Source organism: Dermacentor albipictus, chromosome 1 (assembly GCF_038994185.2).
Source record: "Dermacentor albipictus isolate Rhodes 1998 colony chromosome 1, USDA_Dalb.pri_finalv2, whole genome shotgun sequence".
Classification (NCBI taxonomy): Eukaryota; Metazoa; Arthropoda; class Arachnida; order Ixodida; family Ixodidae; genus Dermacentor; species Dermacentor albipictus.
In genome coordinates, this window is record NC_091821.1 from 252,430,978 (window position 1) to 252,453,444 (window position 22,467).

The 22,467-nt window shown below is 45.4% G+C and overlaps 1 protein-coding gene across 2 annotated transcripts; it reads right to left on the reverse strand.

The window, feature by feature from the left end:
• Positions 1 to 4: 4 nt before the first annotated feature.
• On the reverse strand, positions 5 to 22,360 carry LOC135901143 (ADP-ribosylation factor-like protein 3). Of its 2 annotated transcripts, none has more exons than XM_065430803.2 (5): positions 22,235 to 22,360; positions 21,347 to 21,490; positions 16,443 to 16,559; positions 14,166 to 14,402; positions 5 to 124 (listed from the first exon to the last, which is right to left on the reverse strand). In XM_065430803.2, exons 1-5 carry the CDS (start codon positions 22,235 to 22,237, stop codon positions 83 to 85), a joined length of 543 nt encoding a protein of 180 aa, XP_065286875.1. In that variant the 5' UTR covers positions 22,238 to 22,360; the 3' UTR covers positions 5 to 82. The 2 variants fall into 2 exon arrangements, with proteins under 2 accessions (XP_065286875.1, XP_070387267.1); XM_070531166.1 differs by lacking the exon at positions 5 to 124 and adding an exon at positions 10,136 to 10,249.
• Between the last annotated feature and the right edge of the window lie 107 nt (positions 22,361 to 22,467).

Sequence of the window (22,467 nt, forward strand, 5' to 3'; positions counted from 1 at the left end):
TGCTCTGCCAACCATTGTACTGTGCAGTGCTGGAATGCCCCATTGCAAGGAACAATAGAGTTGTGCTGCTTTCAGCATTGCTTTACTTCCTTTTAATGGTCTTGCACACCCATTCAAGTCCATCCTGAAAAATGACAAAATTCGAGTTAGAAATGCAACCAGGAATGTTACCTATCTGGTAACTGAACCAGTTCATAATCAAACAATCGTGATTCTGTGGTTCAGTTTTGCACACCTGTGTTGTGCAAAGGAGGTAATCGCTATGTGCCTGTTTAGAGCAGAGCCTCAATGTTCTTTGCACAAAAAGCTTGAATGTCTTGCCTTGCTTAAATGATATTGCGCAACATAAAAACGGCACGGACGCGAAAGAAGACACACCAAGCGCTTGGTGTGTCGTCTTCTTTCACGTCCGTGTCGTTTTTATGTCGCGCAATATCATTTAAGCAATGGATTACCAACTTGCCCGGAATGCGGCTCTCATTAAGTCTTGCCTTGTTTCTGTAGAGGAAGGACAATATCGCACAAACGAGACAAAGGATGCTAGTTCAAACAAGCAGCGAACCAAGGAATGAATTGGAGAGGACTGCTCTTGTTTCTAACACACTACAGTTATGAAGACTTTAAGGAATTCAGCCTTTGTTTGTTTATAATACACATTTCTCTGTATCAAAGCAATATCAAGCATAATCCTGAGCACAGTCACAAACACCAGAGTATGCCTCACAGCTTTCAATTCAGTGCCAAGTTATTATATAACAAAATATAGGTGCCCAGAGAACAATGTTGGTAACAGTCGTAATCAGTCATTCGAGTCTCATGCTGCTCTCATGCATAGAGCAAATGCATTGAAAGGCGGTGCATGCACTTGAGATGGTCAATAACACATGCAACTGGAGCTTATTGGTACCTTGTCCTGTTTTACAGCAATAGCTCTTCCCAGTATTTTTAATGTTGTTGTTGTCTACTACATCAACACTGCCAGACCTCGTAGACAGTGGCCGTTTGCCGGAGCAGCTCCCACGCGGGGTCACAGCATGAAGGGTCCATTGCCCCTTTATGCTTCCCGGAGGCCAAGTTTTCATGCAGGTGACTGAGTACGTGTACCTAGGCGTGAACCTATGTATTGAGCCCCATTACACTGCTACACACTAAGACCACCTGCACACGGATCAAGGCAGGCTGGCAATGTGAAAGTAGGTGAGGGTTGCTGTAGGGGTTCAACCGATACGTAATGGTTTGTGAACTATGAATAGTAGTACTCATCCCTGCCCTCACTTTTGCCAACAATGTCGTTTGCTTGACTTCGCTGACTTGGGAGTGGCTCTAGGAAGGCCAGTTAGCCGTTGAATGCCTGAGGACAGGCTGCCACGGGAACATTTCCAACAAGGCCATCCAAAGGAAGCTTCGCTGGTAAAGCTTTGGGAGATGCGAGGAGCACAGCAAGATTCCATATGATGGGCGGCTTTTGGCAACTTTTGACTTTTTTTATTGTGTATAATAGGTAAGGACATGCAAGGTATTCAAACTACCTGAGCAACGGCTTGAGAATAAGGTGGAGGAAGCACTTGCTATAACTGCTCGGGAAGTTCTGCGTTTTATGGCTGCCCTATGGCAAGCAGAGAATGCTCAGATGTCGGCAAAGGTAGTGGCGCTCAGGTGCACCAACGCAAGACAGATGTGGTGGATGACCATGGATGCTGAAATATCAGCACCAGTATTACCCCACTACAAATAACCATACATAGGCCTATGCATTGGTAGGGTTCTTAATTCTCACTTTCTTTCCCCAAAAAATTTGCCATAGTATATTCAGTTCCTATTTCTAACCTAAACTTAAGTTTTTTCCGTGAATATATTTCTCCTGATGAACTTTTACCGACATTTATTTGGTGGATAACTTTTTTTGTAGAGCTCACTGGTCTCTTTCGGTAAATATCTGTTTCACTAATTTAGTTGACGCTGAAATCTGCTCTGTTACTACAGATGCTGGTCTTTAACACTGTAGTTGTATTTAATACACAGGATAAAGTTTTTGAAAAGTAGTCTAGCAAGGGCACAACAACATACCACGATGTGATGATGCAGCTATTAAGAGCGAGCACATTTGATATTTGAGCATTAATATAATGAGACTTTATTTGTAGCATTGCTCGCATACAGAGCTCCCAAAACTAATACAGAAAAAAATGACTATGTAGATACAATGCTGCATTAGCATCAGTGAACTTGCATAGTTCATCCATTGCAATGGCCGCAGCACAAAGACTATGAGGGCCTGGGCTAAGACTCTCCTGACCGCTCTGCGTATCCCACCCTTTCTTGTTTTCATTGCTGCAGCAGACAAAATGGATGTAAGTAAGAGAGAAAAAAAAAGGTAAAGATTGCTTGGGTGGCAGGCGGACATGTGACCTTGAGGCCACCTGGGCCGCTATCTTGTACACGTTCGAAAAGCCGATGTTCGATTTCGCCTCGCGCGATTGTCCAGGCTGCGCCGATATCGCGGCCTAGGCCAATCTAGTCCAATCGCATGAGGCGAAACCAAATGCCAGCTTTTCGAACGTGTACAAGATAGCGGCCCAGGTTCCTTTATTGGAACCTGGGCCGCTGGGAACTATACTGTACCTGGGAGCTATACTTGCTTGAACATCTGGGTCTGAGCTGAGCAGCACGGTTTCCCATTGCTCCTCATCTCTTATATTTAAAGTTGGTCACTGCGTTTCTGATCTCTTATTGTTATTATATTCTTTCTTTGGTTATGCCCAAATTATGTGTTCAAGGTCTGCTCTTTCGTTACAGTGCTTACACATGTCTGTGTATGTGCCAAGGTGATAGTGACTGAAGGCAATGGGGTTGGGAAATGTGTGGATTTCTATTAGCTGCGAAGCCACTGATTGCCACTTGCTTAAGGAGCAGTGTGCTGCCAGGTACCTAGCCCTGGCTAGCCTGTAATGGTCTGGGATTTCCCTATAGGACAACAGCCTATCTCTGCCCGACCTGTGGATTGTGAATGTGTCCGTGTTGGTGACGTCGTCTAGGTCTGTGAAACCTCAAGCCACATCACGTATGTTCACGTTGCCTGGCAGGCCTGAGTGGGCTGGTGCCCAGATGATTTGTATACTTCTGACTCGGTCTCTGTGGAAACTAGCCCGGAGGATTTTGTGCACTGTTGGCAAGATGCGTCGTTTCATCATCGTCATAATCATCAGCCTGTTTTATGTCCACTGCAGGACAAAGGCCTCTTCCTGCGATCTCTAATGACCTAATTTCATCACTCCACCTAGTCTTCTGCCGTCCTCGACTGCGTTTCCATTCTCTTGGTACCCATTCTGTAACCCTAATTGTCCAACGGTTATCTAACCGGCGCATTACATGACCTGCCCAGCGCCATTCTTTTCTCTTAATGTGAATTGGAATATCGTCTATACCCGTTTGCTCTCTCATCCAAACTGCTCTCTTTCTGTTTCTTAACGTTATGCCTACCCGCCGTGGTTGCTCAGTGGCTATGGTGTTAGGCTGCTGAGCACGAGGTCGCAGGATCGAATCCTGGCCACAGCGGCCGCATTTCGATGGGGGCGAAATGCGAAAACACCCGTGTACTTAGATTTAGGTGCACGTTAAAGAACCACAGGTGGTCAAAATTTCCGGAGTCCTCCACTACAGCGTGCCTCATAATCAGAAAGTGATTTTGGCACGTAAAACCCCATAATTAAATTTTTTTTTTTAATGTTATGCCTAGCAGTCTTCGGTACATTGCTCTTTGTGCGGTCCTTACCTTGTCCTCAAGCTTCTTTGTCAGTCTCCAAGTCTCTGCCCCATATGTCAGCACTGATAAATTGCACTGATCGTACACCTTCTTTTTCAATGATAACGGTGAGCTTCCAGTTAGAAGCTGAAATTGTCTGAGGTATGCGATCCAACCCATCTTTATTCTTCTCTGAATTTCCTTCTCATGATCAGGATTCCCTGTGATTAATTGACCTAGGTAAACATACACCTTCAGACTCTAGAGGCTGACTGGAAATCTTGAGCTCTTGTTCCTTTGCCCGGCTATTCACCATTGTCTGTTTCTGCATATTAATCTTCAACCCCACTCTTACACTCTCTCTGTTAAGGTCCTCAATAATTTGTTGTAACACGTCTGCATTGTTGCTGAATAGAACAATGTCATCGGCAAACCGAAGGTTGCTGAGATATTCGCCATCAATCCTTACTCCTAAGCTTTCCCAGTTTAATAGCTTGGATACTTCTTCCAAGCATGCAGTGAATAGCATTGGAGAAATCGTGTCTGCTTGTCTGACCCCTTTCTTTTTAGGTATCTTCCTGCTTTTCTAGTGTAGAATTAAGGTAGCTGTAGAATCTCTGTACATGTTTTCCAGGGTATTTACGTAAGGGTTCTGTACTCCTTGATTATATAATGCCTCTATGACTGCTGGTATCTCTACTGAATCAAATTCCTTTTCGTAATTTATGAAAGCCATATAGAGAGGTCTTTGTACTCTGCAGATTTCTCGATAACCTGATTAATGACATGGATGTGATCCATTGTAGAGTATCCCTTACTGAAGCCAGCCAGCCTGTTTCCTTGGTTGACTAAAGTCCAGTGTTGCCACTATTCTATTGGAGATTATTTTGGTAAATATTTTATATAATACTGGGAGTAAGCTAATGGGGCCTATAATTTTTCAATTCTTCAACGTCTCCCTTTTTGTGGATTAGTATAATGTTTGCATTCTTCCAGTTTTTGGGACCCTTGCAGTCGGTAGACACATTGTATAAAGAGCCGCCAGTTTTTCTATCATTATGTCTCCTCCATCTTTGATTAAATCGACTGTTATTCCATCTTCTCCTACTGCACTTCCTCGTTTCATGTCTTGCAAGGCCCTTCTGACCTCATCGCTAGTTATAGGAGGATTTTCTGTATGCTGTTCATTATTGTTTCTAATGGAGGTATCCCGACTCCTCTGGGTATTGTACAGGTCAGTATATAATTCTTCCACTGCTTTTACTATATCTTCGAGATTGCTGATGATATTACCCTGCTTATCTTTCAGTGCATACATCTTGGTTTGTCCTATGCCAAGTTTCGTTCTCACCGATTTCAGGCTGCGTCCTCTTTTTATGGCTTCTTCAGTCTTAATTCTCACGTTATAGTTTCAAATATCACCTATTTTCGCCTTGTTGATCAATTTTGACAGTTCCACGAATTTGTGTTATCTTCTGAGTCTGACACTTTCATTCTTTATTGATTCTTTATTAGGTCCTTTGTTACTTGGGAGAGCTTGCCTACTGGTTGCCTTGGTGCCTCGCCTCCAACTTCATTTGCTGCCTCTGAAGCCAGCCTAGTTACGGTTTCATTCATTATCTCTGTTATCTTCATCTCTCTGTTCTAAGGCTGCATATTTGTTTCCAAGTACCAGCCTCAATGGGTCTGTTTTTACCCTTACTGCTTCTAGGTTGACCTGTTTCTTCTTGACCAATTTTACTCTTTCTCTCTTCAAATTGAGGTGAATTCTAGCCCTCACTAACCTATGATCACTGCACTTTACCCTACCTATCACTTCTACATCCTGCACTATGCTGGGATCAGCAGAAAGTATGAAGTCAATTTCATTTCTTGTTTCACCATTAGGGCTTTTCCAGGTCCACTTTCTGTTGCTACGCTTCCTGAAAAATGTGTTCATTATTCTAAGCTTATTCCTTTCTGCAAATTCTACCAGCATCTCTCCTCTAGCGTTCCTAGAATCGACGGCGTAGTTGCCAATTGCTTGTTCACCAGCCTGCTTTGTCGCCACTTTTGCATTGAAGTCGTCCATTACTACAGTATACTGAGTTTGCACTTTTCTCATCGCTAATTCAACATCTTCATTAAACTGATCTACTTCATCATCATTGTGACGGGATGTTGGAGCGTAGGCTTGTAATACCTTTAATCTATACCTCTTATTAAGTTTGATTACAACTACAGCTACCCTCTCATTAACGCAGTAGAATTCGTCAATGTTGCCTGCTATATCCTTACAAATTAGGAATCCTACCCCGTATTGTGTCTTATCTGGAAGACCTCTATAGCACAGGACATGGCCGTTATTCTGCGATGTATAAGCCTCACCAGTTCTTCTAATCTCACCAAGGCCCGTGATATTCCGAACAATGTCTGATAGTTCCTAAGGGTCCTGCTAAGCTAGCCTCACTCGACAGAGTTTGGCAATTAAAGGTTGACAGGGTCAGTTTCCATTGGCGGCCTGTCCAGACCCAGAGATTACCGGTCTGACTGCCACCTTGGTCAGGTGCTCCGCAGCTGCTGGGGACTGATGACCATGGGTTTATTGAAGGAATCATTTGGGAGATAGTGGCTGAATACGGCACCAGGGAGGCCAATTCCTGTTCTGGTGAGAGATTGGCTTTGTTGAAGCTTAGTGGGCCTTCCTAATTTGGTTGTACCTGGATTAGTATAGCCCCACTCGCTCTCAGCATCTTTTGCTGGTGTCAGGCGTCACTCCAAGCCTGCAGATGTAGTGATGCGTCCTTTAGCATAATTTAATATTGTGGTCTTGGAATCACTTATTATTATTATACATTTGGAAGAGATTTTCATTGCTAGTGCAACGGCCACCTCTTCTCCTACCTCTGGTGTGGTTGTTAGGACTGTGCGGGACGCAATTGCATCTCCTTGATTATTGACTACTGCCACTGCCACGGTGTCTTATTGTGCATATTTGGCCGTATCCACATAAATCACATCTTTAGAACTTTGAAAACTTTTACGTAATGATTTGGGTCTTCCCTTTCTTCGTTCTTTGTTATGCAAAGGATGCATGTTTTGGGGTAATGGCGGGATATGTTTTGATTTTGGTTTTGGTTCCTTAGTTGATGCTCTGTAATTGTAGAATTTGTCTTCTGGTTTAGCTTTTGGAGAGCTTCTCCATCTGGGTAGTTCTGTGAGCTTCTGTCAATTCTTCTAGGGTGTTATGGAGTCCCACTGCCTAGAAATGTTTGTTTGAAGTGGAGAATTGTTGGGATTCAAAGCGAATGGAAGCATCAACTGGTCAGCTGTCGAGATAAGCAAGAGACGGTTAGAGTATTTGTGGGAAAAAAGCAGGGAAGAGATCAAAAGAACCAGGGTCGTTACAGGCATAGGTAACTGTACAATATAGATTTTAATGAACAGAGAAGAGATTGAGGAGAGATCAGCGACATGCTAGACAGCAATAGATGTAGTAAAATGTGATTAGGTCAAGCAGGTAACTATTTGTCGCCGCCCATTTCTAAGTGGGTGCCAACAGAAATTATCACGCTGGGTTTTCGGTCAACTGACGATGCCATCGTGAGTGATGGGAATATGCAAGTGGCAAAACAACGCTGCTTGAAACGAAAAGACTGTTTTCTGAGTGGTGAGCTCCTGTACGCTGCTAGTGAACCCCATTCAGACACAGATGGTCCCCCTCCCCACATTTAAAGCAAATAACCTCTCTCCCTCTCCCCGCTAAGGGCATGTGCTCTCCTGCAACCGAGTTGCAGCGTGCGGTCGTTGTAGAACGCCAATTAGCTTTTTGAGACGTTGTCGCGGGAGAGCTTTGTGGTGTCTGAAGGTTTAGACTGCTCGGATGTTACGGTCTGTGGTGATGTCGTGTCGTGTTTCTCCCCCGCCTGGCCTGATGGATGCGGGACGTATTCGTCAGCGGAGTCCATGTTTTACTCGTATTCAAGCACACTAAGTTGCACATCTCATGTCGAAATGGGCCATTTCGGCTTCACTAAGACCGACTCCTACAATTCGTGGGATCTGCATGAGCGAATCTGAGGAGTATGTCATACCACCGCTGTCATCACATTGTTGCGATTCTGTTGTCGTGCTGGCATGCCATCTACAAAATTGTATCGATGCTAATTTGTGCCGTCGTTATGTCCGCATATGGCTATTTGCTTACTTTGAAAATAATCTTCGATGGTTCCTGAGGAAAAAAAACGAAAAAAAAATTATTTTATTTTCCCTGGCTAAAGTAGATTACTCGCCCGGCCGCATACACTTTAGCTCCACAGCCACCGTCTTGAGACGAAGGATGTAGGCGCGAAGGACGAAACTTGCCGCTGAAGCCCCCTCGACAAACAGCGTGCAACTTGTAGTACCAGAAATGCGAAACATTTAATGCTGTGCTGTCGAGAATGTAAATTATAAATCCAGTAGTAGTGGTCAAAGGTAAAGATAAAGAACTGGCTCTCCCGTAATCGAGAGTAGATCGAGAGTTTCCTACAATATACTAGAGGGAACTCTGGCACTGCAGTCGTTGACCCACCATGGGAAATATGGGAAGCACATGGATTTGTCTGATCTTCATGCTTGTGGATTCAGACATTCGTGTGGCTTTGTTTATTACGCTTTAGATGCCTTTGTTGTCGTAAATTTCAGAGCAATCTATACTCTTCGAAGTGCAGAAGACACTGCAAACACGCACATTCGATTCTAATTGCAATGATTGAGCTTGTCGAGGTGGCCAAATTGAAATGCGCCATACATCTCAAGGCACTGGCATATCTGCGATGAATTCATAAGGGCATTTCGCATCGCTTGTCCATGCATGCGTCCGTGGCGTAATGGTTTCAGTTTCAGGCTTCTGTGCTAGCAGTCCATGTTCAAATCCTGCCTTCGGACAATTTTAATAATGTTTATTTAAGTATTTGTAATGCAGTACATTGTTGAAAATGAGTTTACAGACTCATCAAGCTGTTTGAAGCCAGAAGGACGAAGTTTAGGCAAATCCATGTACTTCCCACAATTCCCATGTTCGGTCAACCGCTGCCATTGCAGCTCCCGTAGACACCAGCGCCAGAATTCCCGCTAGCAATTATTGTATGAACCTCCATGACTAGATGTAAGCATGAAATAGCGACCGGCAAAGCAGATTGGTTGGCGACGATACTAGCCACAATATTAAAATGAGTGTAGTGCATGTTCGACACGGCACACCCACACTATACAGTAGGTCGTGGGCACACCACACCGCACCACGCCATACTGTGCACTGATCCCACGGAGCAAGTGACTGATCCATATGGACGCTGCCCAACTAGAAGAAGAAAAAAGCCTGAAGGAGGCGTGACCAAAGGTCTCGACAAATCTCGATTGTTGCTCCGTGATCTCGCCGCCGCAAGAGGTCAAGTGTTGTGCCGCCACTGAACAAAGGGCTGGCATCACGGAGCGTTCGCTTCCCTAGGCTGGCTGCGTGACGTAATGTTCTTTCCCAACTTCTTCCTTCCTCAATGAAGGCAAAGGAGCGCATCAGACGCTTCCGGCGCCATGCCACGCCGCAGCTCGGCGAGCGCTGTAGATCCACAGCAAATTCTATTTCCCAGAACTGAATTGTATGGTGCCCTAGCTAGTATCTGTCTTTTGAACGTCGCCATTGAAAATTACAAATAAAACCAGTATACTAGAAGTTGCAGCTTGAGTGATATTGTGAACAAACAGGAAGAACTCGGAAGCAATATTTTTTTTGTAATCTGTTTGGGAGTAACTATGGTGAGAAACTAGCATATGCAGTGCGGTCCTGTGCAAAGGGTGGGAGGGGGAGGGGGGGGGGGGGCGTGATCTCGTTTTGTTCTCGCAACTTTTCCGGCTGTTCTCGTTTGAGTGCCCGGATAGCAGCTCTGGCTCTTGTCTCAAGGTCACTGGAAGGTCGCCGACAGCGGAAGTTAAAATCATTTCATGCTCAATACGCGCCAGACATGAATCCAATTGCTACTGTGTTCAATCACAGGGGTCTCATTCAGCTATTGCTGTTGTAATGTGCGTTGCATAGGGCTGCGGTTTATAATTTATTTTTCTTCTGGTACTTGCTTATGCGAACCATTACTACTTCCGCTGCCAAAGGCAAATCAAGTTCTCCTAGGGCGCAAAAGAAAACTTTCTGTTCGCACCGTACCGTTGCGACGAACTCGCGTTTTTTACGCCACTACCGAGGGCGCGCCTCCTCTTGGAAAAGGCTCTTTGAATGCTCATATGTAAGCAGGTTCTACTGATCGTTTTGTACCTAAGACTTCCTGAGGAACACAAATTGCTACTGCGGCAGCCGTGGACGTCAGAAGAACTCACCACAGCGACGCGAACAGCGCGTTCCGGTTCGGCTGCTTGCGAACAGCGGTCCTATCCTGTGCGCGTTTAGACGCGCCTTGCAAGTGGGTCGGGCTGAGTCAACATACGCACAGTCGGGCTAGCTCATCCCTATATTCGAGGCTCCTTCCTGCCCCCGACCTGGAAGTGTTTCACAACAGACAAATATCAGCCCGACAAACCCACTCGACCCGCTATTGTCGGGTTCGTGTGAACGCCCTGGCTAATTGATTACCAGGCTACTTATGAGGTGAGTATATCGATCGTGATTTTTATTTTTTATTTTTTATTTTTTGCTCTGTTATCATTTCGGAGGAGAGTCGCGGATCAAAACGAAATGATTGTGCCAGTCCAGACCGCGTGAAAACCTGACCACACGAACCCCCGCCGTGAAGGCACAAATAAGCATTAAACCGCCACCTCCCACCTTAAAAAAAAAAGAAAAAAATCCTAGTGCCTGGGTCGTGTATCGATGGGGGCGAAATGCAAAAACACCCGTGTTCCGTGCATTGAGTGCGTGTTAAAGATTTCTAGGGGGTCAGAATTAATCCGGTGTCCCCCACTACGGCGCGCCTCATAATCATAAAGTGTTTCCTATTTTTTTTTTTTTTGCACGAAAAACGCCAGAATTAAAAAGAAAGCTCAAAACTACCCCCCTCCCCCTACCTCGTCAAAGATAAGCGCAACAAGCTGCTAGGGAATTTCGCGAGTGACTGGAGTCGCTGATCGACAGGCTCAAATATGCTGATCATACTATGGAGCTGCAGCCTGGTATGCGTGGCAGGGATCTCTAGTATCAATTGTTACCTTCCTTCTCAATCTCGCTGCAGCGACCTTTGCCGAGTTTCGCGCCAATTAAAGCGACGGCGAAAATGCACTGCGGAAATCCTCGAACGGCGATATCTACAAACGTGTAATAACGCGAAATGCTTGACTTTCTTTTTCTTTACTGTATGCTGCCGACCAAATAAGTGCGCTACAGAGCCTGAACTCCCTTTGAGAGAGCAACAAATTACATATTCGACCAGTGAAGGCGCCCAATACAGCGTGGCTGCGGATGGGATGTCTCAGAAACCTGAGGCGGTAATCTCGTGGTACTACACCACTGGCTCATGCACACGCATTGTAACCGCGCCACCGGAAGCTGAGTCCATTGAGCGCTCGACGGGATGAGAGGGGAAGGGAGGTAAGAGGGAATAACCGCGCAGTGCGTTTCTAGAGAAGCGGCAGCAGAGAACGAGGCCTAATAGGAAGCTTTAGCTCGGGTGCTCCTATCTAAATGCACGTAAAATGAGAATAGGTTTTTCTCGGCAACCACTGTACCAAATTTGACGAGGTTTAATGCATTTAAAAGAAAAACTTATTCTAGTGACTGTTGGTTTAGAGTTCTTGATTTAGGTCGTCATTTTTTTTTAATTAAAAATTGGCAAAAATCGCAGATCTCAGAGAATGAAACTATCAAGTTTACAGCTCTAACTCAGCAATGAAAATAGATATAGCAATTGTGTGAATTGCATCTAATAGTACATCTAAAGCGGACAAATTTGATATGTTATACATGAATCTAAGAAAAAAAAATAGCAATATGGAAATACAGCTTTTGCAGAGCCCTTGTACACAACGCAACGAATTCACGTAAGAGATAGATTGACATGTCGAATTTGTCCGCTTTTAATGATCTAATCTATGCCGTTTGCCAAACCGCAATATCTTCTTGATGCAGAGTTATTAATTTGTAAACTTCGTGCTTCTATTTTCTCGAACTTCGAATTTTTACAAATTCTTTTAACAAAATTGAGGCACTAAATAGAAATTCCGCTTCAAGCAGTCATTAGAATTTACTTTTCTCTCTCAATTGCAACAAATTTCATTAAAATCGGTCTGGGGGTTATCTCGGAAAAGCGTTTCTGCGTTTTACATGTATTTGAATAGGCCGCGTCGGAGTTGGGGCCGAGCTAAAGCTTCCTCTTAAACGTGTCGAATGAGGATAAGTGCAAAATGAAGGATGGAAAGCCCAATCTGGAGAGCGCGGTCAGCTTTCGTCACGGGGTCTTCAACCGCTGCTAGGGTGGCTAGAAGGCCTTCCAGCCACCCTACCGCTGCATCGGAATGACAGGCCCGCGCGTGAGTGGTTCGTGATACCACGTGGCCATCACCTCTTGGGAGTGTTAGCCAGCGCCACCACTCGCAAACCTTGGCGGCGGATGTGGAACATCCTTTCTGCCGCAGGCGTCATGAGTACGTGATCTTTCTGGGTAAAGGCAAGTGGTCAATCGCACGCGTAATGCGAAGATGTGGGATCGTTCCCCACCTGCGGCAAGTTGTTTTTACATACACTTTCATGGTCATTAATTCATCATTTTAGTACAAGTAATTTCCCCTATGTTTTCCTTGGTGTCTTTGTTTGTTGGCTTCTCATTTATGCATAAACTATTTTTCAACTTCCTTAGAACATATCGACGGCCACCGTGGGTACGAAATCTTGACATATGAAGCTGTTTCGTGTGCTTGCTCTAGAGCCTCAACGATTTGACAGCATGCGTTATCAAGCTTCCTTCCTATGTACCCGAAAGCGGGCTTCTCCTCGGCAAGTCAGTTTTGACCAAAGAGCACCCTTTACAGGGAACAAAGTCTGACGACACCGCCGTTGCTGTCACTGCTGAGTGCGCCGCTGACAAGGGTGTGCAGAATCGAGCGCCGATGACGTTGTTGCTCCTATACTGTACTCCTGCTAATCACCCTTGTGGAGTTTACGCTTTGCTGTGTGCACGCTTGTGAGGCTAGCGCATTCTGAGCTTGTGCGCTCCCTAGGGCTCTGCAGTCACTTTCCCTGTCTTTTCACAAACCTTCTAACTGAAACCACTCACTGTGTCTGGAAAGCCTTGGATGGTGTATACAGGTACAATTTCTGAATTGTGTATGAAAGAATTTTACTACACATGGATTCGTTTGTTATTTTGTACTGTTGCTTACAAAACGTTTGAGGAGACGTCACGCCTTAATAGATGTCTTTTTCTGTTGAAAAAAAAAAGTGCAGATTCTGCGCACTGTGGGAATCGATGTGCGCAGCATTTTGCAGGCACCAGCGTATCAGTCATTGTTTGGGGTTGTGCAAACCCCGAACAATACCATCGTGTTTTTGTAAATTGAGTAGTTGTGTACGTGTGTGTGGGTCGCGAGCGTACTTGTGTGACGACAGCAGCAGACCACGTCGAAGACGATTGTACGACAGCAAAGGTATAGGATATCTTCGCTGGCCGTTCGACGCGAGCTTACTACATGACGATTGTTGGGTTCTACATGGCTATGAGTGAGCGTTAGCGAGAGAAACACGGATTGTGACGTCATCAACAACTACGTGTTATACACTCGCACGTACCTATGGCTCTGTCATGCGGTGTACGTTAAAACGACGATGGCATTTGTACTCCAGGTATGAAATTTTAAAGCATGATTAATTTGGGCGATAATGAAGTTGGCAGAACGTTTCCTTGTTTTTTTACGTAGCGTAAACTGCTACGAGTAACGTGCTGGGGAAAATGTGTCGGTCTCGGATATAGTGCAGTCTGACACAGTGTCTCAAGGCGCGAGTTTTCACGAGGAAAGAAGACAAGAAAGTGGTACGTGGTGCACGCGCCGAGTGTTTCAGAGAGCTGGCTGCATTTGGAACGAGAGAAGTAGGCACGCGATCGTGGCCTAGTGGGTCGAGCACTGGGCTGCTGTTCTCTACGCAGAGGTTCGGTTCTACCATCGGTCACACATTTTCTTTTTATTGAAGCGAAGTGAGACAGGAATCTACCTACCGCAAAGTGCCAAGAATAAGGCAAAGACTGCTTCAGAAAAAAAAAGGAAGGGGGGGATACGATACTCCAGTAGTGCGTGCCGGTTCTCGCCAATTATGTTGAAGATGCACGTGAGCATTGGGAACAGGTCTACATCTGCAGCTAGCATCTGAGCTGTGTCGATGGCCGCGAGATGGTTCTGATTGGCACGACGTTGAGCGTTTTCCTGGTGCGGTGTCATATAACAACGATCTTAGACATCGGCATTGACGTACCTTAAGTCCCTCGCCAGAGAGCGCACTGCAGGCCTGTATCTGCCAGGGCCGGTCGCGAACGGCAGGCAGGTTGAGGCCGTCGGCCAGCTCAGCGGCCGGCGCGCTGTGCACCAAGTCCTGTTTATTGGCCAGCACGAGCAACGGCACTCCCAGCAGCTTGTCCTCGGAGAGCAGCTCGGCGAGCTCCACGCCTGTCTCCTCGAATCGCGCCCTGTCCGAGCTGTCGATCACGTACAGCTGCACGAGGAACGCTTCAGAGCTGTGTGCGCACAGTGAACTTGCGATTTCAGGAGGTCGCGTAAAATAAAGGTTTAAATGTTGATTGCGCCTGGTGCACGTTACCGCAACGATTATTCTCTCTCTCCCTCTTCGTACGAATAGACAGGAACGAGTGGAAGGACGACTCAAGCACTGGCTCAACTTAATGTTTCATTCTGCACTCCTACGGGGACAGAAACTTTGAGCACGAAGGAAGCTTCACAGGAAACTAGGATCAAGCATCGTGGGCACCCTCATTAGCGAGGCGGGATGACATAATGAAACGCGCAAAAGTAGGAAACGGCAGCACAACGAGACAGGGGAGTGCACGTCCAGGTGTTATCGACAGTGCGTGAATGAAGAAAGCAGCCAAAAGAGAGGGGTAACAGAAAGGGGAGCTAGCCGTGGTCGATGAGGTCGTCTGCCACGAAAGACGCGATGGATGGAAGGGCTGTGCGAGGTGCGGAAAGTGTTACGGTGGCGAGGGTCACCGAAGAAGAAAAGAGTGGGGAGGGAGAAATGGTCGCGTAGCGGCTGGGATTGTGAGCGAAAAAGGTATAGAAAGAAAAAGTTGCCTCTACGAAAAAGTATAAAGAAAGCACAAGAAAGAAAAAAAAATAAAGTACTTCGCGAAAAAAAAAAACGGGAAACCGACTCCGCAATCGTTCGTTGCTTGAACAAATATTCGCTTACGGCCATTGAAGTGCATCTGCCTTTGCTGTGAACAAATTACATTTGGAAAAGATAAGAGAAGAGCTTAGTAAGGCGTTTACCGGAACATAACAGCTGTTTACGGGTGAGATGCCTCAATTCGTCAACGACATGCGCGACCCTTGCGGCGTCCTTCACGGCTAAATACCGTTCATTTCCTATTGGGCTTCTCCGAGCAAATTTTCCTGTCCAACAAACGCATAAAAGCCACGAAGGGACGTCGTCGCACAACTGCGAGGGAGCTACACGAAGCGCAACCAATAGCCGAGTTCGTAGCGACGCTATTTCTTCAGCGGCCGCTGCCAGGTTGAAGTTATGCGACGCTCTTCACATTTAGCGCAGCCTGACTCCCGCGTCGGTAGCAGCTTAGCCCCGTTCACCTGACTTCGACAGAGTCGCCGCGGTCACTGTGATACAACATGGTTGACTCGCGGGGAAAGATCTAAGACGGCTTTAATATTGACAATCAGATATTTGTAACTGCAAAACTGCATGAATGTTGGGTATAATTGGAGAACTTAATTATTGTCATTAACTGTGTTAATTCAAACTTACTAATTTACTGGTAAATAAAATGAATTGATTTTGCTTCGAGAGGAGTGTCTGCCGCAATTGCAGACCATTTTGGCCCAGGAGTGCGCGTGTGAGTCTGCGCATTTTTAAGTCTATCTCAAAGTACGTTAACCCGGGATTCGCATTCAAGGGTCCATAAATTATGATGTCATTTTCAAAATTGGTTCCCAATTTTTTTAGCGCTGCTCGACTAGTGCGAGGCATATTGCCGCGCGGACGTGCACCTAATAACCACCGCGGCAGACAGGTGAATGGAGCTCTCTTCATCGGGTGAACTCGCACTTAGCAACAACACAATTCGGGGGCGGTGATATACAGCGGCAATGCAGTTGACGGTCGACGAAATGAGAGACTAAATGCTCGCGGGTTTAATTTCCGACCGCACTTCAGTGGCGGCGAAATGCAGGAGGACTTATCCGGAGCCCTCCACTAGACCGCATCCCTTTTTAGCACCAGTGTTAGTTTGGCATGTTCAGCCCCAGGAATCAAATCAATGACAATGGCTTCCGATCGGCCCCCGTATAAACTGCTTCACAGAGCATTCACTAACCCGTGTTGGTTGTGGTCAGCATAAAACTTAGTCGCGTAGGCCTGTCTCTCTCCCTCTAGGAATATAAGAATAACTGATACATCAAGGTCGTCACGGCCAATAACTGAAACACAATTACACTGCTAGCACTGCGAAGAAAACGCGCATAAAAACGCTGAATAAAGAAGAAAAAGATCCGCACAGACCAGCACATCGGTGTTCTCGAAGTAGTTCTGCCAGTAAGGCCGAATCTTGCGCTGGCCGCCGATATCCCAGACGTTGAGCTTAAAGCCTTCGGCTTGCACGCTCTTGATGTTGAAACCCTGCAGCAGTGACAGCAGTGGACGCCATTGTTACAGGCCGTGCTGGTGTGGGAAAAATTGGCTTGTTCGATTTGCATTTTTGTTTTCTTCGGTATTCGAAAGAGAAAATAAATTATTTGATGTCGATTGTACGCGTATGTCTTTATCCCGCTCGATACATATCTTTACTGCGACATCAAGTCTATTTTATGGGGTGATCATTTTTAAGTGTTATGCAATTTTTTAAATGGGCTGTTGCAGATACCATAATTTTAGTCCTTGAAGTGGATTGTTCAGAGAGGCTGAAATTACTTGCACGAAAAATCGGAATGCATATTCAAATAATTAAGAAGCATTTACTAATCAAATTCTTAATTATTTTGCCGTACACATTGCATTTCACGAATTGTAGCCGGTGAGTTTGCCATGCGTATCCACTTAGGATGAATTTCTGGAATGACACCAATTTGGAGATATGCGCCATCAAACTCGCCATAAGAATGCACTGTTGGTCCACTTGCTTTTTAACAAAGCGCTCTTTTATGCATTGAAGCACAAAAGTAAATGGAACGCCCATATATTTTGTCCCACACTTTGGGAAATATGATCTTGAAAGTGGTGTCGTCCTGAAAATACATTCCATGTGGATGCGTCTTGCAAACTCCCCAGCTACAATTCGTAAATTGCCATATGTGGCGTAATATAATTAATTAAAAGGTTAATTAGTTGAATATGTGTTTTGATTTTTCGTGCTAGTAATGTCCGCCTCTTTGATAAATCCAGCTTAACGACAAGTATTATGCTATCTGCTACAGACGATTTTTAAAAATTCCGTAGAACTTGAAAATGATATCCTGTAGCATGATGACAACGACCGTTGCATATCGTGCGTTCCAGTAGAGGTAGAAAAAATTACTAGAGGCCTTTATTTTTGGTAAAGATGACATTTTGATGAGTGCGGCCTTCATATTTGAGTAGCACGAAGTAATTTGTTGAGCCACGTAATTACCCATAATATTACCAAAATTGCTAATTAAGATTTAAGACACGTTTTGCAATCGCGGAATTGAAACCAATCACTGGTCATGCCGTGTCCGTTTGCCAGAAGACCAAACAAGCTGAGGCTTTGAAATATCTGTTCATAAAATGCACACCGAAATAGATTCTCATTCCACGTTTTTCTTCTTTCCCAATGAGCATTTCTTGCGCACGGTGGAACAAAACTCCGTGGACCGACAGGGATTTTCATGGCGCATTTTGGCGGTAAACATCTCAAAACTGGTGCTTGTTTAGTGATTCATACTGAATGGGCGTGCTTTAAACGCCGACTGGCTTGAATTGCGTCATTACAATATGCACTCTAAAGTTAACATGGAGTTCATTACCGAATTAACTCCGCTTAGGTGCCCTTCATAGCCCTGCAGACGCACGTCGCTTTGGGACATAAAACCTCATTAATTGTTTTTAATAGGAACACATCGAAAGCGCCCGATAGGGTTGGAATACATGGGTCTCTTACGGGGCAGCCACAACCGCAAACAGTCAGTGACCTTTACTTGTTGCTTGCATAAAAGTTTTACAACGCTTCCATAGACTTGCGTTGTCGTAGCCCATTATATATTGTCCCCAAAGCATGACTTGGGCAATGTCTATAGGCAACAATTACACGTTCGGTATCTTTAGTTGGTGTTTGACAAATATCCCATATTAAATTACTTTTTTTATTTTATTCATTCGACACATAATTTTGGTGGACCGGAGTCCTGTTTGACATTACAGATCTGCTCGAAAAACGAGTTGTGCTCCAAGAACTATTTCACCTCCCTGAGCTTCCCCAAAATTCTGACGGCCGCTTCCACCACTGCTTTAGTAAAAGCCTGTTCATTCGTGGTACTTTAACGCAAGACGCGGCAGGACACCTGAGTTTCGGACGGCCTGCGACATGGTCCGGATTCACAATAGTGTTTGTGCAGGTAATTTCGGTCAGTTATAACTGGCTATACTGATAGAGCTTACACAGAACGGAAGCTTTATGAATCCGGCTGATGTTGTCGAGAAGACATTTATTCTCCTGTCGAGAAGACATTTATTTATTGAGCATTTGAAATGTTTTACAGAAGTAACTCTAGGAGGTCCCATAGTCAAAGACTGAGGAGGGACCTCCAACAAAAAATACATAGAAAAAGTTTACTTAATGCGGTTAACAACAGCAGTAGCAATCCTAGGTACAGTAAGTATTAACAAACAAAGTCGAGTCATAGTAATAACAACAAAGGATAAACACGAAAAGCAGATCCAAGGAGTATTATTTGACATACAGAAGCGTAAAAATTATACAACACAATCACTTTCCCAAGAAGTGGCGACGAATTTCTCTCTTAAATAAATGAATGGAAGGAGATGATTTAATGGAGGGTGGTAGTGAATTCCATATTGATGTTGCTAAAAAGTTCGCGGTAAGTTTGCCGTAGTTAGTCCTTGGTTGCGGTAGGAGGTAGTTATTATGGTGTGAAAATCGAGTGCCAGTGAAATGGGGGGTTTGGTCTTTTGATATCAACAAAATTGGTAGTTCTCCTCGACAAAATTTATAAGTCAGGACACTAAGACAACATTTATTTAAATCCACTACGGACAGAATATTATATGTGCGGAGTAATGGCAGAGCACTACATGAAAAATGGCTGTAACTTATTATTCTCAGAGCTTGGTTTTGTGTGTGTTGCAGGGGTGCCAAGTGAGTTGCGTAAGTATTACCCCAAGAAGAAATGCAGTAAGAGATGTGGCTGTGAATAAATGCGTAGTAGAGTGAAATTAATATACGTATAGGAAAATATGGGCGGACTTTGATTAGTATTCTGATACCATATGCTGCTTTACGCGTTAATAATGATATGTGATTTGTAAATTTTAAATGACTGTCCAGTTCAACTCCAAGAAATGTTGCATGGTCAACAGCCTGAAGCGAAGTCGAACCAATGTTAATGCATGGCTCCTCCTGTACACTTTTTTGCGCGGATAAAAAAATTACAAATTTCGATTTAGTAGCATTAATACTGAACATATTATCTCGGCACCAATTAACGATTTTAACCACGTCGGCATTAAGGTGAGATATTAGCGATACCAAGGAAGTGTTAGAAGAATAAATTGTTGTGTCATCAGCGTATAAAATACAACTGGAATGTGTAATGTTCTTGTCGCAGGCTATCCTAAACTCAGATGTTCTGCCGCAGAGCCAACTTGTACTAAAGCAGGACACGCGAGCAGGTTTTCTAGAGCAACGGTCGGAGCATGAGCGCCGTCATTACTTGGCAGCTGAATTGAATGGAAGGAATGTGATGGAATGGAGTGGATGGTGGGGCGTTCACTTGCTTGCCACCGATTTGTGTGACCGATTATGTGCTATCTCCTCTAGTCTAGGGAGCCTACATGTAAGCTCTTTTCTAGTGTGGTGACAGCATTTGTACGGGTACTTGCCGCCACCAGCTAAGTTAGCAGGTTAAACTTTCCGACAAATTATAAGATGTTGGAATCGAAATGGCGAAAGACCAGCCGACAGACCATGTTTCCCGCAACCTTTGGTGACGTGAAACTAATTAACCATTTTCTGTAAACTTTGGCCTCAGCAGCCAGAGGCATATAGCGTGTCTGAGCGCAGTACACGGCACGTCTACGTTTTAGTTAAAGAGGCTGGTAAGCACAGTCTTTATTACAGCACACTTCGCAAAACGCCCTTTACATATTACGTACAAGTGGAAGGCAACGACAATGCCTAATGCAGCTCACATTCTTGGTGTGAGATAATACTACCACGAGCACGCCACCGTACCTTATAACTTGGTGATTTTTATAAAAAGCAACAAGTTATACGTGTATAACAGGTATACTTGTAAGACACGTATACGTAGACACGTATACTTGCAAGTTATACGTGTAAGACACGTATACGCGTCTCACGACGTGCAGGAGAAAAAAATATAATTATAAGTTTGATGTGTTAAAATAAAAGGAAAAAACAACTAGTAGTATAGATGCATGCAAGTTTTGTGTGCGCATCGGATAAAACTAAATTAAAGAAATTTAATGGATCGCCAACATTGGTACGTCAGAGCGTGACAAAAAAAAAAAGGAATGCGCCGCGACTTCTAGCCAGATTGGGAATCGAGATAGCGAACTCTCCAAATTTGTTAATAAACAGCGGTCAAAATTTTGGTGTTGTGACCACCCTAAAACAGAATGCAGCTTTGTGCTCACAAGACGAGGACGAAGAAGAAACTAAGACACAGGAGCGCAGGTGTGTCCCTGCGCTCGTGTGTCTCAGCCTCTTCTTCGTCCTCATCTTGTGCGCAAAAAGCTGCATTCATGTCCTACCAACATGCCCAAACAGTCACCTAAAACAGAGCTTGCATGTATGCTCCCTACTCTAGCGCCTTCTAAACCGCTCCCCCCCCTTCACTTCCAACGTCACTGGGTGAAAGGTGCCCTCAGCACTGGGAGGGAGAAAGACTTCGATGGCACTGGGAGGGAGCCACGCCGGCCCCCCTTGGGACCATCGAGGGCTGGCGTGGCTATAGGTTAAGGTGTCCGCCTTGAGCGCCACAGTTGCAGTGTTCCCCTCTACCTCACACCCACACATTCTTAGCGAGCACTGTCGCATAATATAAGCAGCGCTCTTGTCTGACCAAGGTGCCAACAACGGCACCGTGCATACAGTATACCGTTCACTGCGAAAGCGATCCGTCGGTTTTGCAGCACGAGCGCGCCCACCTTGGGAAGATCGTTCGCACTGCATCGAATAGTTAAGCCACCTGTGTCGGCGTGATGTGCGTGATGTCTTCCGACGCCAACTTCTTGAGGATGGTTGTCTTGCCGGCGTTGTCCAGACCCAGCAACAAGATCCGCAGCTCGCGGTCGGGCGTCGACTTGAGCTTCCTAAGCAGCGCCAGGAGTCCCTGCGGGTGACCACACCTTAAAATACGCACACTGGATGTAGGCGCGACATGTGCTTGTTAAGTGGATGAAATCGCAGCAAATTTAATTCATTCATTCGTTATTGCGTGAACGGCACTCCTATAGCTAGCTATCTCCTGCCAGTGGTGCTGCGTGTGAAATTCGCAACTATTTTACGTAGCACGCCAGCCAGCTGCGGAAGCGAGTCACCCAGGCAAACTGGTCTGTCTGACAGCTGCAGTAACGCTACTTCTCGCAACATATGCTATCATATATTACGTTGTACGAAGCATTCTGCACCAATGCTTACCGCACCAAAATACACTATCCATAACGTACCACTGCATGATGGCATGTAGCACATACGTCAAATAGTCAAATAGCACATGCGGTATAATATATGAAATGTGCGTACGCTGCCATACGCCGTAACGTAGAATGTCGCACGCGCTGTCCCAGTTCAGGCCGGACACTGTTTAAAGCGCGAGCATCGACAGTGTGCGCTTCCAGCAGCACACGCCTTTCGTTTCGTTAGTCGCTGTGATTTCCTAGAAGCTCGGTGAGCGGCAAAAATTAGCACTCGTGCGGAGATGCAGATTGTCGTTTGGGCATCTTCTGACGGACGAGCGTGCATGATTACAAGGACTCGGAAAGTACCCGAAATCCACTGCTGAATATCTGCGGGTATGCAGCGGACGACGGCGCTCGTCTGCATGCGAGCAGCGCGCGATCAATGCGCCTCTCACCATTTCTCTGCGTTGCGCGACGCTCGTTCTGGAAGGGGCCTTCTCCGATGCCCGGGAGGGATATCGGGGAGGCCGGTGAAGTGATCCGGAAAACAGAGAGAGAAAGAAAAAAAAAATTTGGCGCACCCTCAGGACTCCCTGGGACGGGGCATTTGGGCAGTGCTTTCACAAGCAGTAGCGCCTTCTGCCTTCGATAACCATTTCGAGAACCTCGCACCCTTCCCAAACGGGAT